The 18,074-nt window shown below is 43.3% G+C and overlaps 1 protein-coding gene across 3 annotated transcripts in view; it reads left to right on the plus strand.

Moving 5' to 3' along the window:
• LOC139761939 (breast cancer anti-estrogen resistance protein 3 homolog) overlaps positions 1 to 18,074 on the plus strand; it is a 680,749-nt gene that overhangs the window by 375,561 nt on the left and 287,114 nt on the right. Inside the window, exon 1 of one of the 3 annotated variants that reach the window (XM_071686633.1) lies at positions 6,131 to 6,532. The exons of the other annotated variants lie outside the window; for them this stretch is intronic. Within the exon in view, the coding sequence (XP_071542734.1) occupies positions 6,505 to 6,532 (28 nt within the window). The 5' untranslated portion in view covers positions 6,131 to 6,504. Of the gene's footprint in view, positions 1 to 6,130; positions 6,533 to 18,074 lie in introns of those variants that run through there. 3 annotated transcript variants of the gene reach the window in all.

Below are 18,074 nucleotides of genomic sequence, written 5' to 3' on the forward strand. Positions count from 1 at the left end.
GTGAGGGTGAAAAAAAATATCGTGTTATACACCTGGGTGATCAGATCTGGTCCCTGATCATCAATCGTGATCGCCTCCAGTTTTGGAGTAATCGACTCAGAGAATTTGCCAAATAATCTTGGACAATCGCATGTTTACCAAATGGCGTCCTAGCTACATCTCTTCGTTGTATATCAACTGACTGTTATATTTCTCTCTTGTGTCTCCCCTGATGATGTGATTATTACACGAAAGTGCACTTGGGAACTTATCGTGTTTCATTTTCCCCGTGGACTCATAGGAATATATATATATATATATATATATATATATATATATATATATATATATATATATATATATATATATATATATATATATATATTCTTTCTTTCATACTATTCGCCATTTCCCGCATTAGCAAGGTAGCGTTAGGAACTGAGGACTGGGGCTTTGAGGGAATATCCTCATCTGGCCCCCTTCTCCGTTCCCTCTTTTGGAAAATTAAAAAAAAAAAACGAGAGGGGAGGATTTCCAGCCACCCGCTCCCTCCCCTTTTAGTCGCCTTCTACGACACGCAGGGAATACGTGGGAAGTATTCTTTCTCCCCTATCCCCAGGGATAATATATATATATATATGAATATATATATATATATATATATATATATATATATATATATATATATATATATATATATATATATTTATTTATCCCTGGGGATAGGGGAGAAAGAATACTTCCCACGTATTCCCTGCGTGTCGTAGAAGGCGACTAAAAGGGAAGGGAGCGGGGGGCTGGAAATCCCCTCCCCCCCTCTTGTTTTTTTTTTTTTTTTTTTTTTGCAAAAGAAGGAACAGAGAAGGGGGCCAGATGAGGATATTCCCTCAAAGGCCCAGTCCTCTGTTCTTAACGCTACCTCGCTAACGCGGGAAATGGCGAGTAGTATGAAAGAAAAAAGAAAGATATATATATATATATATATATATATATATATATATATATATATATATATATATATATATATATATATATACATATATACATATATATATATATATATATATATATATATATATATATATATATATATATATATATATATCTTTCTTTCATACTATTCGCCATTTCCCGCGTTAGCAAGGTAGCGTTAAGAACAGAGGACTGGGCCTTTGAGGGAATATCTTCACCTGGCCCCCTTCTCTGTTCCTTCTTTTGGAAAATTACAAAAGAAAGAAGTCGAAGTGAAACCAGAATGGTATAATATGATAACTTTTAGAAAAGCCCTGATCATTAGGCTGGTAAAGCGGTGACTGAGAGGTAGTATGATCACTGGTTGATAAAGCGATGACTGTGATGCTCAGGTCAGGCACAAGTGATCTTCACAAGAAAGAATTTTCTTGGTCTAATGAGCTGCTTTTGTCTCTGTTGATATAGATCTTGTCAATCTTTATTTCAGAGTTCCTTCCAGGTTTGATGAAGGACGAAGCTTTACATCAATTTTCACTTTGGATTTCGTAATAACTTAGGTTTTTTTTTTTACCTTATTACTTCCATGTTTGGGTTTTTTCCTTGGTAATGTCATTTGTCGACAGCGAGAGTAATAAAATTCATGTAAGTTGTTATAAGTAGAAATATTGCAGTTTTTAATATCCAAGTTATGGTACCTCCAGCCATGTGATATTTAAGAATCAACACTGGAAGGACCACGATTTCTAATTCATATATACGTACATACCTTTATATGGTTACAAGACAGGTGTTAGTGAGCTGACCAGCTAGGGAGGATGACCGACCTTAAGCTTTCCCAGGTCCCCAGGGAGACGGGCCAGTCTGTCGTCAGGATCAGATGCTGGCAGCGAATCAATATTCGGGCTGAGGCTTTACTGGCCTCTCAGCACGACGTATGGTGACGCCGCTTGACTCCATGTTATCCTGGCCGGATCTCTGTTGGCCCGTTAGTGCTTGGCTTAGGCCTGTGCTTGCCAGGCACTGTGCTCTCCTGTCGCTGTTCTGGCTGAAGTCATGGCGACGAGACAGTGCGCGCACGTGTGTGTGTGTGTGTGTGTGTGTGTGTGTGTGTGTGTGTGTGTGTGTGTGTGTGTGTGTGTGTTTTACCGGAATCCGAATAAATGAGGTTACATCACAGGTGCGAAGTCACCTTTATCGATGCTGTATCACTGAGAGTACAATCTCGCCAAAGAACTCACTCCTAAAGAGCCCATCGTTTCCTTATTACTGGAAGTAGCGCATCCTTTGTGTTTTTCACGTTGGAGGATCCAATCACAGACAGAAGCCCATATCATGGCCGGCCCTTAATTAGAATATAGATAGGTTAATGCAACGAAAAAAGAGGAGACAAGGGAAAGTATTTACGAATTCTGTGGGAAGTAAAAACACTGTCTTGTAAAAAGTGCCAGGTCATAGTTATTGGGAAAGACATGAGAGGGGTACAGAGTTCCACAGCTTCGAGGTGTAGGGGAAAAAAGACAGTAATCAAAACAGCCCACCCTTGAGTTGCCAACGGCCACACAGTAACCACATGACGCAGCAGCTTGCCGAGTATTGCGCGGTCTAGCTAGTGGTGGGGGCGCACAGGCAGCTAGGTCTCGGGAGCAAAAACCAAATTGATAACTACAGAAGAGGGAAAGTGAACCATCATAACGGCTTAGGGCATGTGGGTCAAGTTAACTTGGGAGAGTTGATCATCAGACCCTCTGGAAACTATGGAAAGGAGATCATTGTACCACCAGGACTTTCTTAAAGGGGGGGTTCTAGGAAAGCAAAATGGGTATGTTTGAAGGAACAGTGGTCCCAGCAATGTTATATGGTTGCGAGGCGTAGGCTATGGATAGAGTTGTGCGGAAGAGGGTGGATGTGTTGGAAATGAGATGTTTGAGGACAATATGTGGTGTGAGGTGGTTTGATCGAGTAAGTAATGAAACGGTAAGAGATATGTGTGGTAACAAAAAGAGTATGGTTGAGAAAGAGCAGAAGAGGGTGTTTTGAAATGGTTTGGTCACATGGAGAGAATGAGTGAGAAAGATTGACCAAGAGGATATATGTGTCAGAGGTGGAGGGAACGAAGAGAAGTGGGAGACCAAATTGCAGGTGGAAGGATAGAGTGAAAAAACTTTTGAGTGCTCGAGGTCTGAACATGCAGGAGGGTGAAAGGCATGCAAGGAATAGAATGCATTGGAACGATGTGGTATACCGGCGTCGACGTGCTGTCAATGGATTGAATCAGGGCATGTGAAGCGTCTGGGGTAAACCATGGAAAGTTTTGTGGGGCCTGGATGTGGAAAGGGAGCTGTGGTTTCGGTACATTATACATGATAGCTAGAGACTGAGTGTGAACGAATGTGGCCTTTGTTTTTTCCTAGCGCTACCTCGCGCACATGCGGTGGGAGGGGGTCGTCATATCATGTGTGGCGGGGTGGCGACGGGAATGAATAAAGGCAGCAAGTATGAATTATGTACATGTGTTTATATGTATATGTCCTTTGTATGTATGTATATGTATACGTTAAAATGTATAGGCATGTATATATGCGTGTGTGGACGTGTATGTGTATACATGTGTATGTGGGTGGGTTGGGCCATTCGTCTGTTTCCTTGCGCTACCTCGCTAACGCGGGAGACAGCGACAAAGTATAATAGATAGATAGATAAGTATATATATATATATATATATATATATATATATATATATATATATATATATATATTTATTTTTTTTTTTCAAACTATTCGCCATTTCCCGCGTTAGCGAGGTAGCGTTAAGAACAGAGAACTGGGCCACTGAGGGAATATCCTCACCTGGCCCCCTTCTCTGTTCCTTCTTTTGGAAAATTAAAAAAAATTGAGAGGGGAGGATTTCCAGCCCCCCCGCTCCCTCCCCTTTTAGTCGCCTTCTACGACACGCAGGGAATACGTGGGAAGTATTCTTTCTCCCCTATCCCCAGGGATATATATATATATATATGTATATATATATATATATATATATATATATATATATATATATATATATATATATATATATATATATATATATATATATACACGTCTATGTTCACCATTTTCTGCATTAATCTAGGTAATATCAGAAACAGACGAAGAAATGGCTTCATTCGCTCTCACACCTTGTAGGTGTCATGTATAATGCACCGAAACCATAAACCCTATCCACAATCTGGCCCCGCAGACCTTTCCTTCCCCCGTCTGCTTCACATGCCTTGGTCCAGCCTATTCACAGCATGTCGTCCCTTGTATACCACATTGCTCCAATTTATTCTGTCCCTTATACGCAGCGCATCCTCCTGTATTTTCAGGCCCCGAAACTTTAAACATTCATCACTCTGTCCTTCCACCTCCTCCATGGTTTCCTTCTTTTCTATCTAACATGTATAAACGTCTGAGTCATCCTTTCCTTAGTCACCTTCTATATTTCCAAACCGTTTCGTCACACCCTCTTCAGCTCTGTCATACATACTTCTTTCACTACCACACATCTCTCTTTCCCTATCATTGCTTACTCGATCAAACCACATCACACTACATATTGTCCAACATTTCATTTCCAACACACTCACCTTCTTTACATTTTCTTTGTAAGGCCCACGCCTGACATCCTCACAACATCGATGGGACTACTATACCATCAAACATACCCATTAAGGACAGCGACCTTTCCGTACATTCCTCAGTACGCCCGTAACCTGTACCTCTTCACCCACCCTATGACATACTTTAACTCACATTGTCCCATTCCCTGCTAAACCCACTCTCAGGTGTCTCTCCTTTCAAACGCGCACTCCAAGAACCCCGTCTTTTTTCACTGGTAAACCTTATAACCTTACTTTTATTCACCTCTACTCTCAGTGTTCCCCTTCCACGCACTCTACCACCAGCCTCTGCACTCATATTTACCACCAGTGCAGTGTCATTAGTAAACAATAACTGACCCTCCTCCCTGCTCCCACCTCCAGCAGTCTGCATACCTGCCCCTCTCTCGAGGACCCTTACATTCACCTCCCTTCACCCCACCATCCACAAACAGATTAAACAGCCATGGTGACATCATACACACCCTTTCCCCAGAATCACATTCACATGGAATCACTCACCTTCCTCTTTTCCTACTTGTCGCGCGCACGCCTTACTCTCTTGATGATGATTCCTCACTGCTCCTGACAGCTTCCCTGCCACACTAGGTATTTGTCAGACCCTCCTCAAAGCATCCCTATCACCCTTATCATATGCTGTTGATAAATGCTGTGTTACCGAACTCCACCTGTTCGAGGTGACACCGCGCGTGAAAAGCCACCTTTGGCTGGAAGCAGCGCAGTGTTGGGTTGCAGGAGCATTTAAAAAGATCTTTGACAACGCCAGAGCTCTCTCATAGAAATAGTAGAAATAAGACTTATGGTAGTTATAAATAAGATAGTCAATATATATATATATATATATATATATATATATATATATATATATATATATATATATATATATATATATATATATATATATATGAGAGCTATTTGAATCTTCTCAATTTTTTTCTTCCGCACGTACGTCATAATGATGAAGCCTGATAACGTGAAAGTTAATTGGCCGTGTCCTGTACAACGAGACGCTCGTATAACCAGTCGTGGGACGAGGTGTGGACGAGCCATCATTAAGCAGAAGAGAAACCAATCCATCAGCATCATGAGAGGAGACACCCAGCCCGGGTCATCAGTAGACCTAATGGTTTCTGAGTCCCCAACTGGGCTGCGACTGTGATATGATAACATCTCTTGGGTCAGTTGCGTCCACGCTGTCGACACAACCAATATCTTATCGGACAAGTCCATTAGCAGACGTCTGGGCTCTGTTTCACAAGTTTTCGACCGTGTGTTGGTAAACTTGGAACTCACTTCGCCCAGGCGCACGTAGATCACGATCACCATTTCCCGCCCGCAGCATCTGGTCGATACTGTAAACTTTTGCACCAGATGCGATGTTGAGAGCCTCCGGGTGCAGAGGAAGGCACGTGAACTGGGGTATCGCTGCCATGAGCACCCGAGTGTTACGGAGCGTTGCTCTTATCAGTTCGACGAGGGACCATACGACTTCGTCCCCACGAAACGCACCACCAGTATGAACTAGTACAGCAGATGGTATGGAGTGTGCGCGCGTGAGAGAGCCAGCAAGATATACCTAGACACACCCACACCTTATAGCCACCGCGGGAAAGTGTCGAGGCCAGCCCTGGAAGGTGTAATTGGGAAACCTCGTTCAGTGAATGATGGAGACGACTCGTGTGTGTAGGTGTTGAACAGAGTTCCTGTTGGCGTCCAGTTCTTCAAGTGGACTACACCTCTTCTGTTGTTGCATAGTACCAGTGAAATCAGATAGATTGTGAAATTGAATATACGAAAACTGAAAATAAGAACAAAGAAACGAGTCTACACTACTGCAAGTGTTACCAGTGCCTAGTGACGTCTGCCACAGCGACCCAGATCACCGAGATTCGTCCTTATGGACCACATATTTAAATTTGATAAAGGTAAGTTATGAGTATCGGCGACACACAACCTGTGGCCGATGTTATCAGTATTGACGTATTGCCTTCTGGTCTCGCTGTAGACGACAGGAGCTAGGCATGTGGGCTAGCTTGTTATGTCTGCGCGTGGTCAGCTCACCCGGAGCGTAGCTATAAGTTCGATTTTCCTGGTAATTAGAGGAGCCTTAGGAACTTACGTAACTTTACCTTCATAACTTAGACTCATCTTCGGCTAAGTATGACGCATCATCGGTGAGCAACAAATGGAACAGTCACGATTAAGGAAAAGATATTATACGTAATGTGGTTTCTAGATAATACATGTAAACTTATAGAGAAAGAGTTCCATTCCTACAGTAATTCCTCAACGTAATCTCCCATATTATCCTGATTTCCTCGTGTTCCTTGATTAGACAAGTCCAACTGAAGGTGATTCTTTAAACGAGAAAACCAGAGGTTAGTTTTGGTAATGAGATGACCTTACCTTACGACATTTCGTGTACTTTTCCAAACCCTGAGACTGGAGTAATTTTCCCGCTTCACACTTAATGGAGCGCACACACACACACACACACACACACACACACACACACACACACAAACTCTCTCTCTCTCTCTCTCTCTCTCTCTCTCTCTCTCTCTCTCTCTCTCTCTCCATGTGACCAAACCATTTTAATACACCCTCTTCTGCTCTCTCAACCACTTTCTTTTTATTACCACACATCTCTCTTACCCTTTCATTACTTACTCGATCAAACCACCTCACACCACATATTGTCCTCAAACATCTCATTTCCAACGCATCCACCCTCCTCCGCACAACCCTATCTATAGGCCACGCCTCGCAACCATATAACATTGTTGGAACCACTAATCCTTCAAACACCCATTTTTGCTCATTTTTCAACGCTCCCAGAACCTTCGTCCCCTTCCCAACCAACCCTGTAACTCACTTCCGCTTCCGTGGTTCCATTCCCTGCTAAATCCACTCCCAGATATCTAAAACATTTCACTTCCTCCAGTTTTTCTCCATTCAAACTTACCTCCCAGTTGACTTGTCCCTCAACCCTACTGTACCTAATAATCTGGCTCTTATTCACATTTACTTTCAGCTTTCTTCTTTCACACATTTTACTAAACTCATTCACCAGCTTCAGCAGTTTCTCACCCGAATCAGCCACCATCGCTGTATCATCAGCGAACGACAACTGTCTCTCTTCCCAAGCCCTCTCATCCACAGCAGACTGCATACTTGCCCCTCTCTCCAAAACTCTTGCATTCACCTCCCTAACAATCCCAGTCATAAACAAATTAAACAACCAATGAGACATCACGTATCCCTGCCGCAAACTAACATTCACTTGGAACCAATCACTTTCATCTCTTCTTACTCGTACACATGCCGTACATCCTCGATAAAAAGGATTTTCACTGCTTCTAGCAACTCACCTCCCACACTAAATGCTCTTAATACCTTCCACAGAGCATCTCTATCAACGTGATCATATGCGTTCTCCAGATCCATGAATGCTACATACAAATCCATCTGTTTTTCTAAGTATTTCTCACATACATTCTTCAAAGCATACACCTGATCCACACATCTTCTACCTCTTCTGAACCACACTTCTCTTCCCCAATCAATCAATATCCTCCCATATAATTTCCCAGGAATACTCAATAAACTTATACCTCTGTAATTTGAGCACTCACCTTTATCCCCTTTGCCTTTCTACGATGGCGCTATGCATGCATAGTGCCATATATATATATATATATATATATATATATATATATATATATATATATATATATATATATATATATATATATATATATATATCTTATCATTATTCATTTATTTATTTATTATATTTGATCGCTGTTTCTCGCGTCCGCGAAGAAACGCTGGAAACTTTTACAACTTTGCCCCTCTACGTCTATCACATCTCCTCTATGGAGCTCCCGCAGTGTTATGGCGGAACCACAGTTCAGGGAGCGTGGTGATCACAGTGTGTGTGTATCAGTGTGAGGCGAGTGCTGTGCAGGGCAGTTGAGGAATGTGTTTAGTGTCTTCTATGTGGAAGCTACATCTTGGGCATAAGGGATCTTGTGATATCTTGAACCTGTGTTTGTATTGTCGTATAGATGGGTTATGTCTATTGCGTAGATGAGAAAGTGTAACTTGTATATGTCTAGTGGGCTGGTGTTTAAACCTACAGTGAAAGGGTAGATGTGCACTGCTTGTTGGTTCGTTTCACTGTATGTACGTTGTAATGGTGCTCTGCTTGTTAAGGATGGGGGAGGATCTGTAAGTATAGGTTGCTGAACTATACAGAATGGAATGATTAAGTTTTTATTTCTAAGTAGGGGTTGTTGGCTAGCTATGGAGTGGTTTTGGATGAGACAGGTCAAGTGCTGCTGCAGATAAATGAGTGCCAAGCATATTGAGGTGGGGCTGCTATGGGAAGATCTTTGTTTCTTGGCGTAGGTGTTATGTGCTTGTGGTTGCTAGGCAGCCAGTGATTGTTCTGAGTGCTCTGTTGTTTGTGGTTTGCAGTGTCTCATATTTTCTTTTCTCATGGTGGATGCCAGGCAGATCAGACGTAAATATGAGGCCTGTGAGGCCTGATTGTAGAGAGGGAGCTGTGGTTTCGGTGCATTACACTTGACAGCAAGAGACTGAGTGTGACTGAATGTGGCCTTTCTTCGTCCATTTCTGGTACTAGCTCGCTAACGCGGGAAACGGCTGTTTCATATCCACCTGGGTTTTATTTGCCCAACTTTGGAATACGTCCGGGGTCGCTTATTCTTTTTATTAGCCAGAATGGAATCAAAAGCATTCCGTGTCATTAATTCTCTAACACCACCTCTCTTGGAAACTTCCTCTTCCTTACACAGTGATGTTGCTGCTGCTGCTGCTGCTCTCTCTCTCTCTCTCTCTCTCTCTCTCTCTCTCTCTCTCTCTCTCTCTCTCTCTCTCTCTCTCTCTCTCTCTCTCTCTCTCTCTCCGCCCCAACTTCCCCCTGTTAGTATAATTTTGACCATTGTTTTCGTGAACTGTCTGCGTGTGTCCCCATCTTTGAGGATTGAGGGCTGTTATGATACCTCCTTCTTCCCCCGAACACCTGAGGTGTGGCATTCTCTCCCATCTTCTATCTTCCCTGCTTCACACAACCATTCTTTCTATGAGGGTCAGGTCTACAGATACTTGCACAGCCCTGATTAACTTGTGCTTTCTCTTTCTTTTACTTTTCCTTCCTCTGGAGTTGGCCTTTCCTAGGACATGTTTTGCCTTTGCTGTGTTGGTCACTATGATAGAAATACGTCAACCCGTCCTCACCAGACGTGTTATCAGACACCCTCCCTACAGCACTTCTTATCGGGGCATCCCGCCATCACTCCTAATCAAGTTTGTATTTGACAAAATTTCTCCCAACTTTCCTCATCGTTTGCTTCGTAAAACTCATAGAGAATGTACATAACTCATGGATCTTTAATCATGCTTTATCTGGCTTATTTATGCTCATGTCCACGTTTTCTTTACAGGTGAGTTGGTAACGAGGCGAGAGATCAGCTGTGGGGTAGTGGTGCACACTGTATGTTTGTTGGCTGACTGTCCACACTCGCTGTTTGGCATCAGTAAGTACGGCCATGGTTTGTTTACTAGTCACCAGCATTGACGTTGATGAACAAGTCACTCTCCCGCACGCCTTCACTGTCCTTCCTTCTCCTGAAAATACCTCTGTCAACCCCGTAACCACATCCTCCAATTCCACTCATTTCACCCTTCCTCTCCTTTCCACCCTCTCTCATTCAACGTCCCATCACACATATTCTCGCTCATCATCCACTCTACCTACTCATTCTTCTCCCTCTCTCCTTCTTCCCCTCCACACTACGCACATTTTTATCATCTGCAAATCTGTCATCATAAACCCTGTCCCAAACCACTTCAAATACCGTCTTGCTTCTCATACCTACGCACTTATACTTCATCAACACAACGCTACGTCCGTTAGCTGACGCTCTCAAGCAGTACCACCCCCCAATCCCACAGTGTCTAAACATCTCTCTCCAGCCACCAATTCCTCCTGCGCCGAACTCAGATCCATCCCACGCCGTCGCACCTCACAATTCGTGGAACCACTACCTTCAAACTACCCATTTTTGCTTTCCGAGATGAGGTCGTTCCACGTCACCATCGTCAGCCGACCGGGAGATTCCCAACTCTCACCCACCTAATGATGCCACTCCGCTGCCATGTTCATCGCTCAGACTTGACCCAATATCTTAAAATCCACTAATCGTTTTCATGTCATACTAACTCCGTCCAATTGACCTGTACCTAACACTACTGAACCTAATAACCTTGCTCTTATCACTTTCTCTAATTTTTTCCACTTGTTCTCCAAAACGCACAGCCCAGCTTCGACACCTGTTCTGAAGACGACACAGCAGACTTGCAGATCAGCCGAAGCATAACAACGACTTAAAAGACTCTTCCTCTAGCAAAGACTGCAGTATCTTCCCCTCTACTGTCCTAAACTCTACTTTTACCTGACCCTCCGCTCCATAAACAATTAACACATGATGACATCACATCCCAGCCGACAAAACCTTTGGGCCATCTACATACTTTCCAGTTCATACGCTTTACACACTACATCCTCGAATAAAATTCCTTTTCCTGAACAACTTTCCTCCACAAGATTTTCCAATCCTCCAAACAATTCTCTTCCTAATTCTGCTTCTTCTCCATGATCCATAAATGAATACATATCCATTGACTGTTTCATTTTTTTCCAATCTGTAAAGCAAAACACCTGTCCACACATCCTTACACTTTCACACTGCTCTTCCCCAATCTGATGCTCTGTACATGCCTTCACCCTCTCAATCAATACCCTCCCATATAATTTACCAGGAATACTCAACAAACTTATACCTCTGTAATTTGAGCACTCACTCTTATCCCCTTTGCCTTTGTACAATGGCACTATGCACGCATTTCCGCCAATCCTCAGGCACCTCACCATGAGTCATACATACATTAAATAACCTTACCAACCAGTCAACAATACAGTCCCACCCCCTTTTTAATAAATTCCACTGCAATACCATCCAAACCTGCTGCCTTGCCGGCTTTCATCTTCCGCAAAGCTTTCACTACCTCTTCTCTGTTTACCAAATCATTTTCCCTAACCCTCTCACTCTGCACACCACCTCGACCAAAACACCCTATATCTGCCACTCTATCATCAAACACATTCAACAAACCTTCAAAATACTCACTCCATCTCCTTCTCACATCACCACTACTTGTTATCACCTCCCCATTTGCGCCCTTCACTGAAGTTCCCATTTGCTCCCTTGTCTTACGCACTTTATTTACCTCCTTCCAGAACATCTTTTTATTCTCCCTAAAATTTAATGATACTCTCTCACCCCAACTCTCATTTGCCCTTTTTTTCACCTATTGCACCTTTCTCTTGACCTCCTGTCTCTTTCTTTTATACATCTCCCACTCAATTGCATTTTTTCCCTGCAAAAATCGTCCAGATGCCTCTCTCTTCTCTTTCACTAATACTCTCACTTCTTCATCCCTCCACTCACTACCCTTTCTAGTCAACCCACCTCCCACTCTTCTCATGCCACAAGCATCTTTTGCGCAATCCATCACTGATTCCCTAAATACATCCCATTCCTCCCCCACTCCCCTTACTTCCATTGTTCTCACCTTTTTCCATTCTGTACTCAGTCTCTCCTGGTACTTCCTCACACAGGTCTCCTTCTCAAGCTCACTTACTCTCACCACCCTCTTCACCCCAACATTCACTCTTCTTTTCTGAAAACCCATACAAATCTTCACCTTAGCCTCCACAAGATAATGATCAGACATCCCTCCAGTTGCACCTCTCAGCACATTAACATCCAAAAGTCTCTCTTTCGCACGCCTGTCAATTAACACGTAATCCAATAACGCTCTCTGGCCATCTCTCCTACTTACATAAGTATACTTATGTATATCTCGCTTTTTAAACCAGGTATACCCAATCATCAGTCTTTTTTCAGCACATAAATCTACAAGCTCTTCACCATTTCCATTTCCATTTACAACACTGAACATATATATATATATATATATATATATATATATATATATATATATATATATATATATATATATATATATATATATATATATATTTATGATTATCCATGGCCCCTTTCTAAGAAAAGGTTGCAGTGTTACCTAAGACAACCTTTCCAGAGGTTCCTCCAGCTGAGAGCTGCGCTACTTCCAGTTTCAGGGAATTGATGGACTCCTTTAGAGCGAGTTTTTTGACGAGACTGTAATCCCAGTGATACAGTCTTGCTGAAGGTGACTTTTCACTCGCGGCGTAAACTCTTGCAGGCGAGTAAGGTAACACTCTCTCTCTCTCTCTCTCTCTCTCTCTCTCTCTCTCTCTCTCTCTCTCTCTCTCTCTCTCTCTCTCTCTCTCTCTCTCTCTCTCTCTACAGACCTTTCAGTGGTTTCCTCTTGCTACATCATATGCCCTCGTTCAGGTCATTAACGATACGTCATCCCCTGTACACCACATCGCTCTAGTTCACTCTATCCTGTGCAAGCCTTGCACGCTCCTGCATGCTCAGGCTCTGGTCACCCAGAATAATTTTCAGTCCGTCCTTCCATCTCCGGTTTGGTCACCCCCTTTCTCCTTGTCCTTTCCTTTTCTAAAAAATATATCCTCGTTGTCAACCTTTCCTCACTCACTTCTTCCATTGTCCAAACCATTTCAACACACTCTCTTCTGCTCTGTCAACCACACTCTTCTCATTACCACACGTTTCTCTTACCCTTTTATTACTCGCTCAATCATACCACCTCACACCATATGTTGTTCTCATTCTTAACACTTCCAACCTCCTCCGCGTGTCCTCATCTAAAGCCCATGTTTTATACATAGAAAGAAGATATGGAATACGAGATAAAAGCGAGCTGTATCATAGATGTCATATGTGAGTCAGAGTGGCAGATATCTATACCTTCAGTTAACGCTACAGAGCAACAGTTTATCGTAAACACAACAGAGATAAGATCCGTTGGTGACGCTCTTCAAGGCAGTGTTACTACCCCAAGCAGTATCCTGCCGTGTGTAAACATCGCCTCTCAGGACGGGCGAAATTGCAGTGTTGGCGTGTGTGAAGAAGATCTCTCACGGCCGTAGTTGTCGCCCTCGCGAATCAGAGATACTGTGAACGACTTGAGACGCTCAGACTCTACTGACTTGAGCGTCGACGGCAGAGATGGGTCTCAGGTCACCCATGGGTAGTCCTGGACGGCGAGGATTCCCAAATTTACAACCATAAGGATAGCTCCCGGTGGGCGAGACAGGCTACGAAGATTGAGCCGATCTTTGCTGTTGAAATCGAAAGGTAAAGTTTTGATACAGTGTCATAGTATTAACCATCCAGGGTCCGAAAGCGCTGTAGACTATCGAGCAGAGAAATTCTAGAGAGACGCGCGTGTATGTGTGTGTGTGTGTGTGTGTGTGTGTGTGTGTGTGTGTGTGTGTGTGTGGTTAGTTAATCACACATGCCGCGGCCTTCGACAACCTGATTGAGCAGACGAACAGAACAATAACTTGGCCCGAGACTGAGCTGTGGAGGCATAACAATGAGACTGTTAAAAGGTATATGGAAGGTTAGGTCCAGGAACCTATTTAACTACTGCCCACGGCTTATCAGAGAATGTCAGAAAAGCTTGATACGTCTTCTCTGGTTAGGCAATAGGACCTGCAGTATCTTCCACGTCTGTACTGGTCGTCTCTAACAGTTGTTATGATGACCGTGGGTTCGTGACTGACCCAGCAGTTCAGTAGTTGTACTGGAGCATCCCAGGCAACAAATGACCTTTGGGCCCTTTTCTAGCTAAGAGTTACAGAATGGTATACGTTTACAACAGTACCGTAGCCATAACTGAGGAAGTGCTTATTTCCATGAGGTCATATCTTTTAAGAGGAGTTTTTCCGGGAGTATTGGTGAACAATTTTGCTTCCGTAATTCCTGTGTTTCTTCTATGATCCTCTTTATAGAAGAGAGATGAATTAACATATCTCACTAGAACTGTCATTTTGTTTTTCCAAGTGCAGGTGAAAGCACAGATTAATATGGGTCAGTTGCTTGCAGCTGAAGGCAGTTTAGGACACTTTCTTACACTGTGTTCACAGGGTAAGTCCATTCTGTGACACTTAACCCCAATATGTTTTTTGCAGTTGTATCAATGATTTGCGGTGGACACCATCTCTTCACTCCAATCTTGTAAGCCACCAAACATGGTAACCAGAAGCTGGTAGTCGATTTTTTCTTTTCCCCGAATCCGTAGCCGGGAGCTGGAAATGATTTATGATAGATGTACTGATCACCTACCCAGGACGATAAGCTGAACAAAATACAAAGGAGATCGTCTCTTTCGGAGGGAGATACGACATGTATGTTGATCCTTCTTGTCTCGTTTTAAGGTTTCTGATTATCCAACACACCATCTTCGGCAGCTTCTGTATTTTGCCATGTGAATTAGAGATATTTTGTTCTTTGCTTTGTTCAAGTAACCATCAAAATTCAGGGTCACGAATTTCAATGGGACAACGTTTTACCAGCAGAGATCAGAGTAATTAAATCTGAAGTTATCGCAGGTTAATGAAACTGAGATGAGATTGATGGAGTTGGTCGACTCACCTGTCTCGTTGTATTTGATGGCATAGGTCACAATCTGGTTCAAAAAGTGCGAAATGAATTGCGATTGCAGCTAATACTTCACCTGTGCTGCACATATGCCATATTGACTCGAAACAAGAGACTACTGATTATTTATCATCGTCTAACACTTGTATCAGCGAACGTTTGCCTCAACCAGACTTCATCATTCTTGTTTTATATCCTTTCGTCTCGACCATCACCACCAGCAACAACCTCTCAGTCATCAGGATAAGTCGCAGTCCTTCAACCACCACCAGTCATCCATCCTCACCGCCACTACTTATTAACTCTGACACGTCCCTCCACTGCCACAACCACCATTACCACACCATCGCCAACCACCATCACCCAGCCATGCTCATGGTGACAACTTTCAGGCCATGTGAGTCGTGTTATCCTCGCGCTCTTGCATTAGTCATTGTACGTGTTGGCTTGGGTCTGTGTGTGTGGGGACGCAACATACGGAAACATGTTCATGTTCCCTGCAGCTCTCAAACCCGGACCAGAGTTTTGACACAAGTCAAGGTTACATTTAGTTTGATATTCAGTGTTGTTGTACGTCCTTAGGTGTTATAACACAGTCAGGTTGTTAAGTGGGTCATATTCAGCTTAATCTACCAGGATTTATGAATATAAATGAAGCCCGTAATTGTTACGGCTAATTAAAGCATTTATGAAAACGCTTTTGGATGTTTTCTCAAAAACTTTATCTCTGACCTACCAAAAAAAAAAATCCTCCCGAGTTATCAGGAAGCAAAGCATTCCACAATGTTTTATTCAACAGTTCGCCTTAACTTCCGGTATGGAAATACCCTGGCTGTACTGAGAGGAAAAAATGATATATTCTTGGATCATTTAGGTTAGTCACTGTTTAAGCCCAGCCAATAATTACCAGGAGATGACTAAGACGGTAAGAGATCAATGTGATTCGTCCTTTCGTTGAGCCAAAGATAGTTGTACATGTAAAGGACCCAGATGGTAATCCCTCTATATCACACAAAGCAGATCTCATCCTCTCACCACAGGACTTCGAGAGAGCCATTGAGAACATACCCAAGTGCTCTGCCTCAGGACAAGACCAGAACTCTATTACGACGTGCGAAACGTCACTTGCAGGAAGGAGCACTCAGTATTGTGTGGACTTAAAAGTCGGAACCCTTGCATCATCCCCGGGAGTTTGGAAGTGACTCGTCTCTCTCCACTGCACAAAGGAGAATGCAGATCAACTCCCCCCCGATCCCCCAACCCCCCCATCCATTCCCCCAAAAGATACCAGAAAATAGAACTGATGTCGCACATTGTCATAATTTTCGGCTCTCCTAAAGTTGTGAATTGATCGACTTTATGGAATGGAATAATCTGCATAACCCGAACAACATGGCTTTAGGGCGGGAAAAGTCTTTCCTCCCTCTCGGTCGTGTGAACACTGCTACAAGATTTTTAGACGCACAGAAAGACGAAAGAGAATACAGATGTGATATAAAGAGACGGATGTGATATACACTGACTGTATAATGTGCTAATGTGACCATGGTGGCATAGCACATGAAATTCGTCAGATGTAAATAACCGGTAGAGGTAGGAGATGGAAATACAACTTCATAGACAGATCAGAACACTGTGAGTCTGGGTGTTTCCAACGATACTATGGTAAAATCTCAATCCCCACAAGGACACATGCTCGCACCCTTTCTATTCCCTCATCCTCATATCCTGATACTGCCGCAGAAATGACGCAAATACGAGTTGATATCATAGCATCCTTTTCAGATGATAATCGAATATGTACGATCTCGCCTTAGATGTGGACTCTGATAAACTAAAACTTGACGGAACAGAGTCTTCTGCTGGGCCACCGTAAACGTGATATTCACCAGGTATTCACCAGGTACTCACCAGATACTCATCAGGGGGTAAATGCCAACTCCTCCTGTATGGGAAGAGCGAAGAAATCACAGATTACTGGACGGAAAACATACGTCGTCATATCACGACTGAACAGTGTGTCAAACCTCGGGGTAATGATGTCTGACGACTCTGCATTCAGCGAACGAAGCAACAGTTACCTCTTCAGAAAACAAATTGTTTGCTGGATCTTGCAGACCTTCAAGGCGAAGGAAGAAAATCCAATGAAGACGTTCTCCAAGGCGGTAATCTCATCACGGATGGAATATTGTTGTATACCAACATGACATTTCAAGGCGGGAGAGATTGCGGAGTTAGAAAATGTGCTGAGGCTCTTCATAAACCATACATACGCGATAAAGGAAGCGAAACCCTGAGAAGGACTGAAATCTCTAAAGCTGTGCTCTTAAGTGCGTACAGGAGAGGTATACCATTATTCACGTGGTCAGTGTGGTTGTGTGATCTCTGTGTTGATGTGGTCACTGTGGTTACGTAGCCACAGTAATTGTGGCTACGTGGCCTTTGTGGTTGAATGACTTAACTGTGGTTACGTAGCCACAGTAATTGTGGCCTCGTGGTCTTTATGGCTGAATGACTTAACTGTGGTTACGTAGCCACGGTAATTGTGGCTACATGGTCTTTGTGGGTGAATGACTTGACTGTGGTTATGTAGCCACTGTAGTCAGTTGACCTCTGTGGTGACGTGGTAACTCCGGTTCAGTGGCCAGTGTCGTTATGATGACACTTAGGTTGTCTGACGTTCATGGTTCCTGTGTAACCACCGTGCAGGGCGCTGGTGCCTCCCAGATGTTCCGGGGAATCCACGTACCTCACCAAGTTCCCCACACACGGGGCACCGGATGGTCGTGTGTAAGTT

Source organism: Panulirus ornatus, chromosome 42 (genome assembly GCF_036320965.1).
Source record: "Panulirus ornatus isolate Po-2019 chromosome 42, ASM3632096v1, whole genome shotgun sequence".
NCBI lineage: Eukaryota > Metazoa > Arthropoda > Malacostraca > Decapoda > Palinuridae > Panulirus > Panulirus ornatus.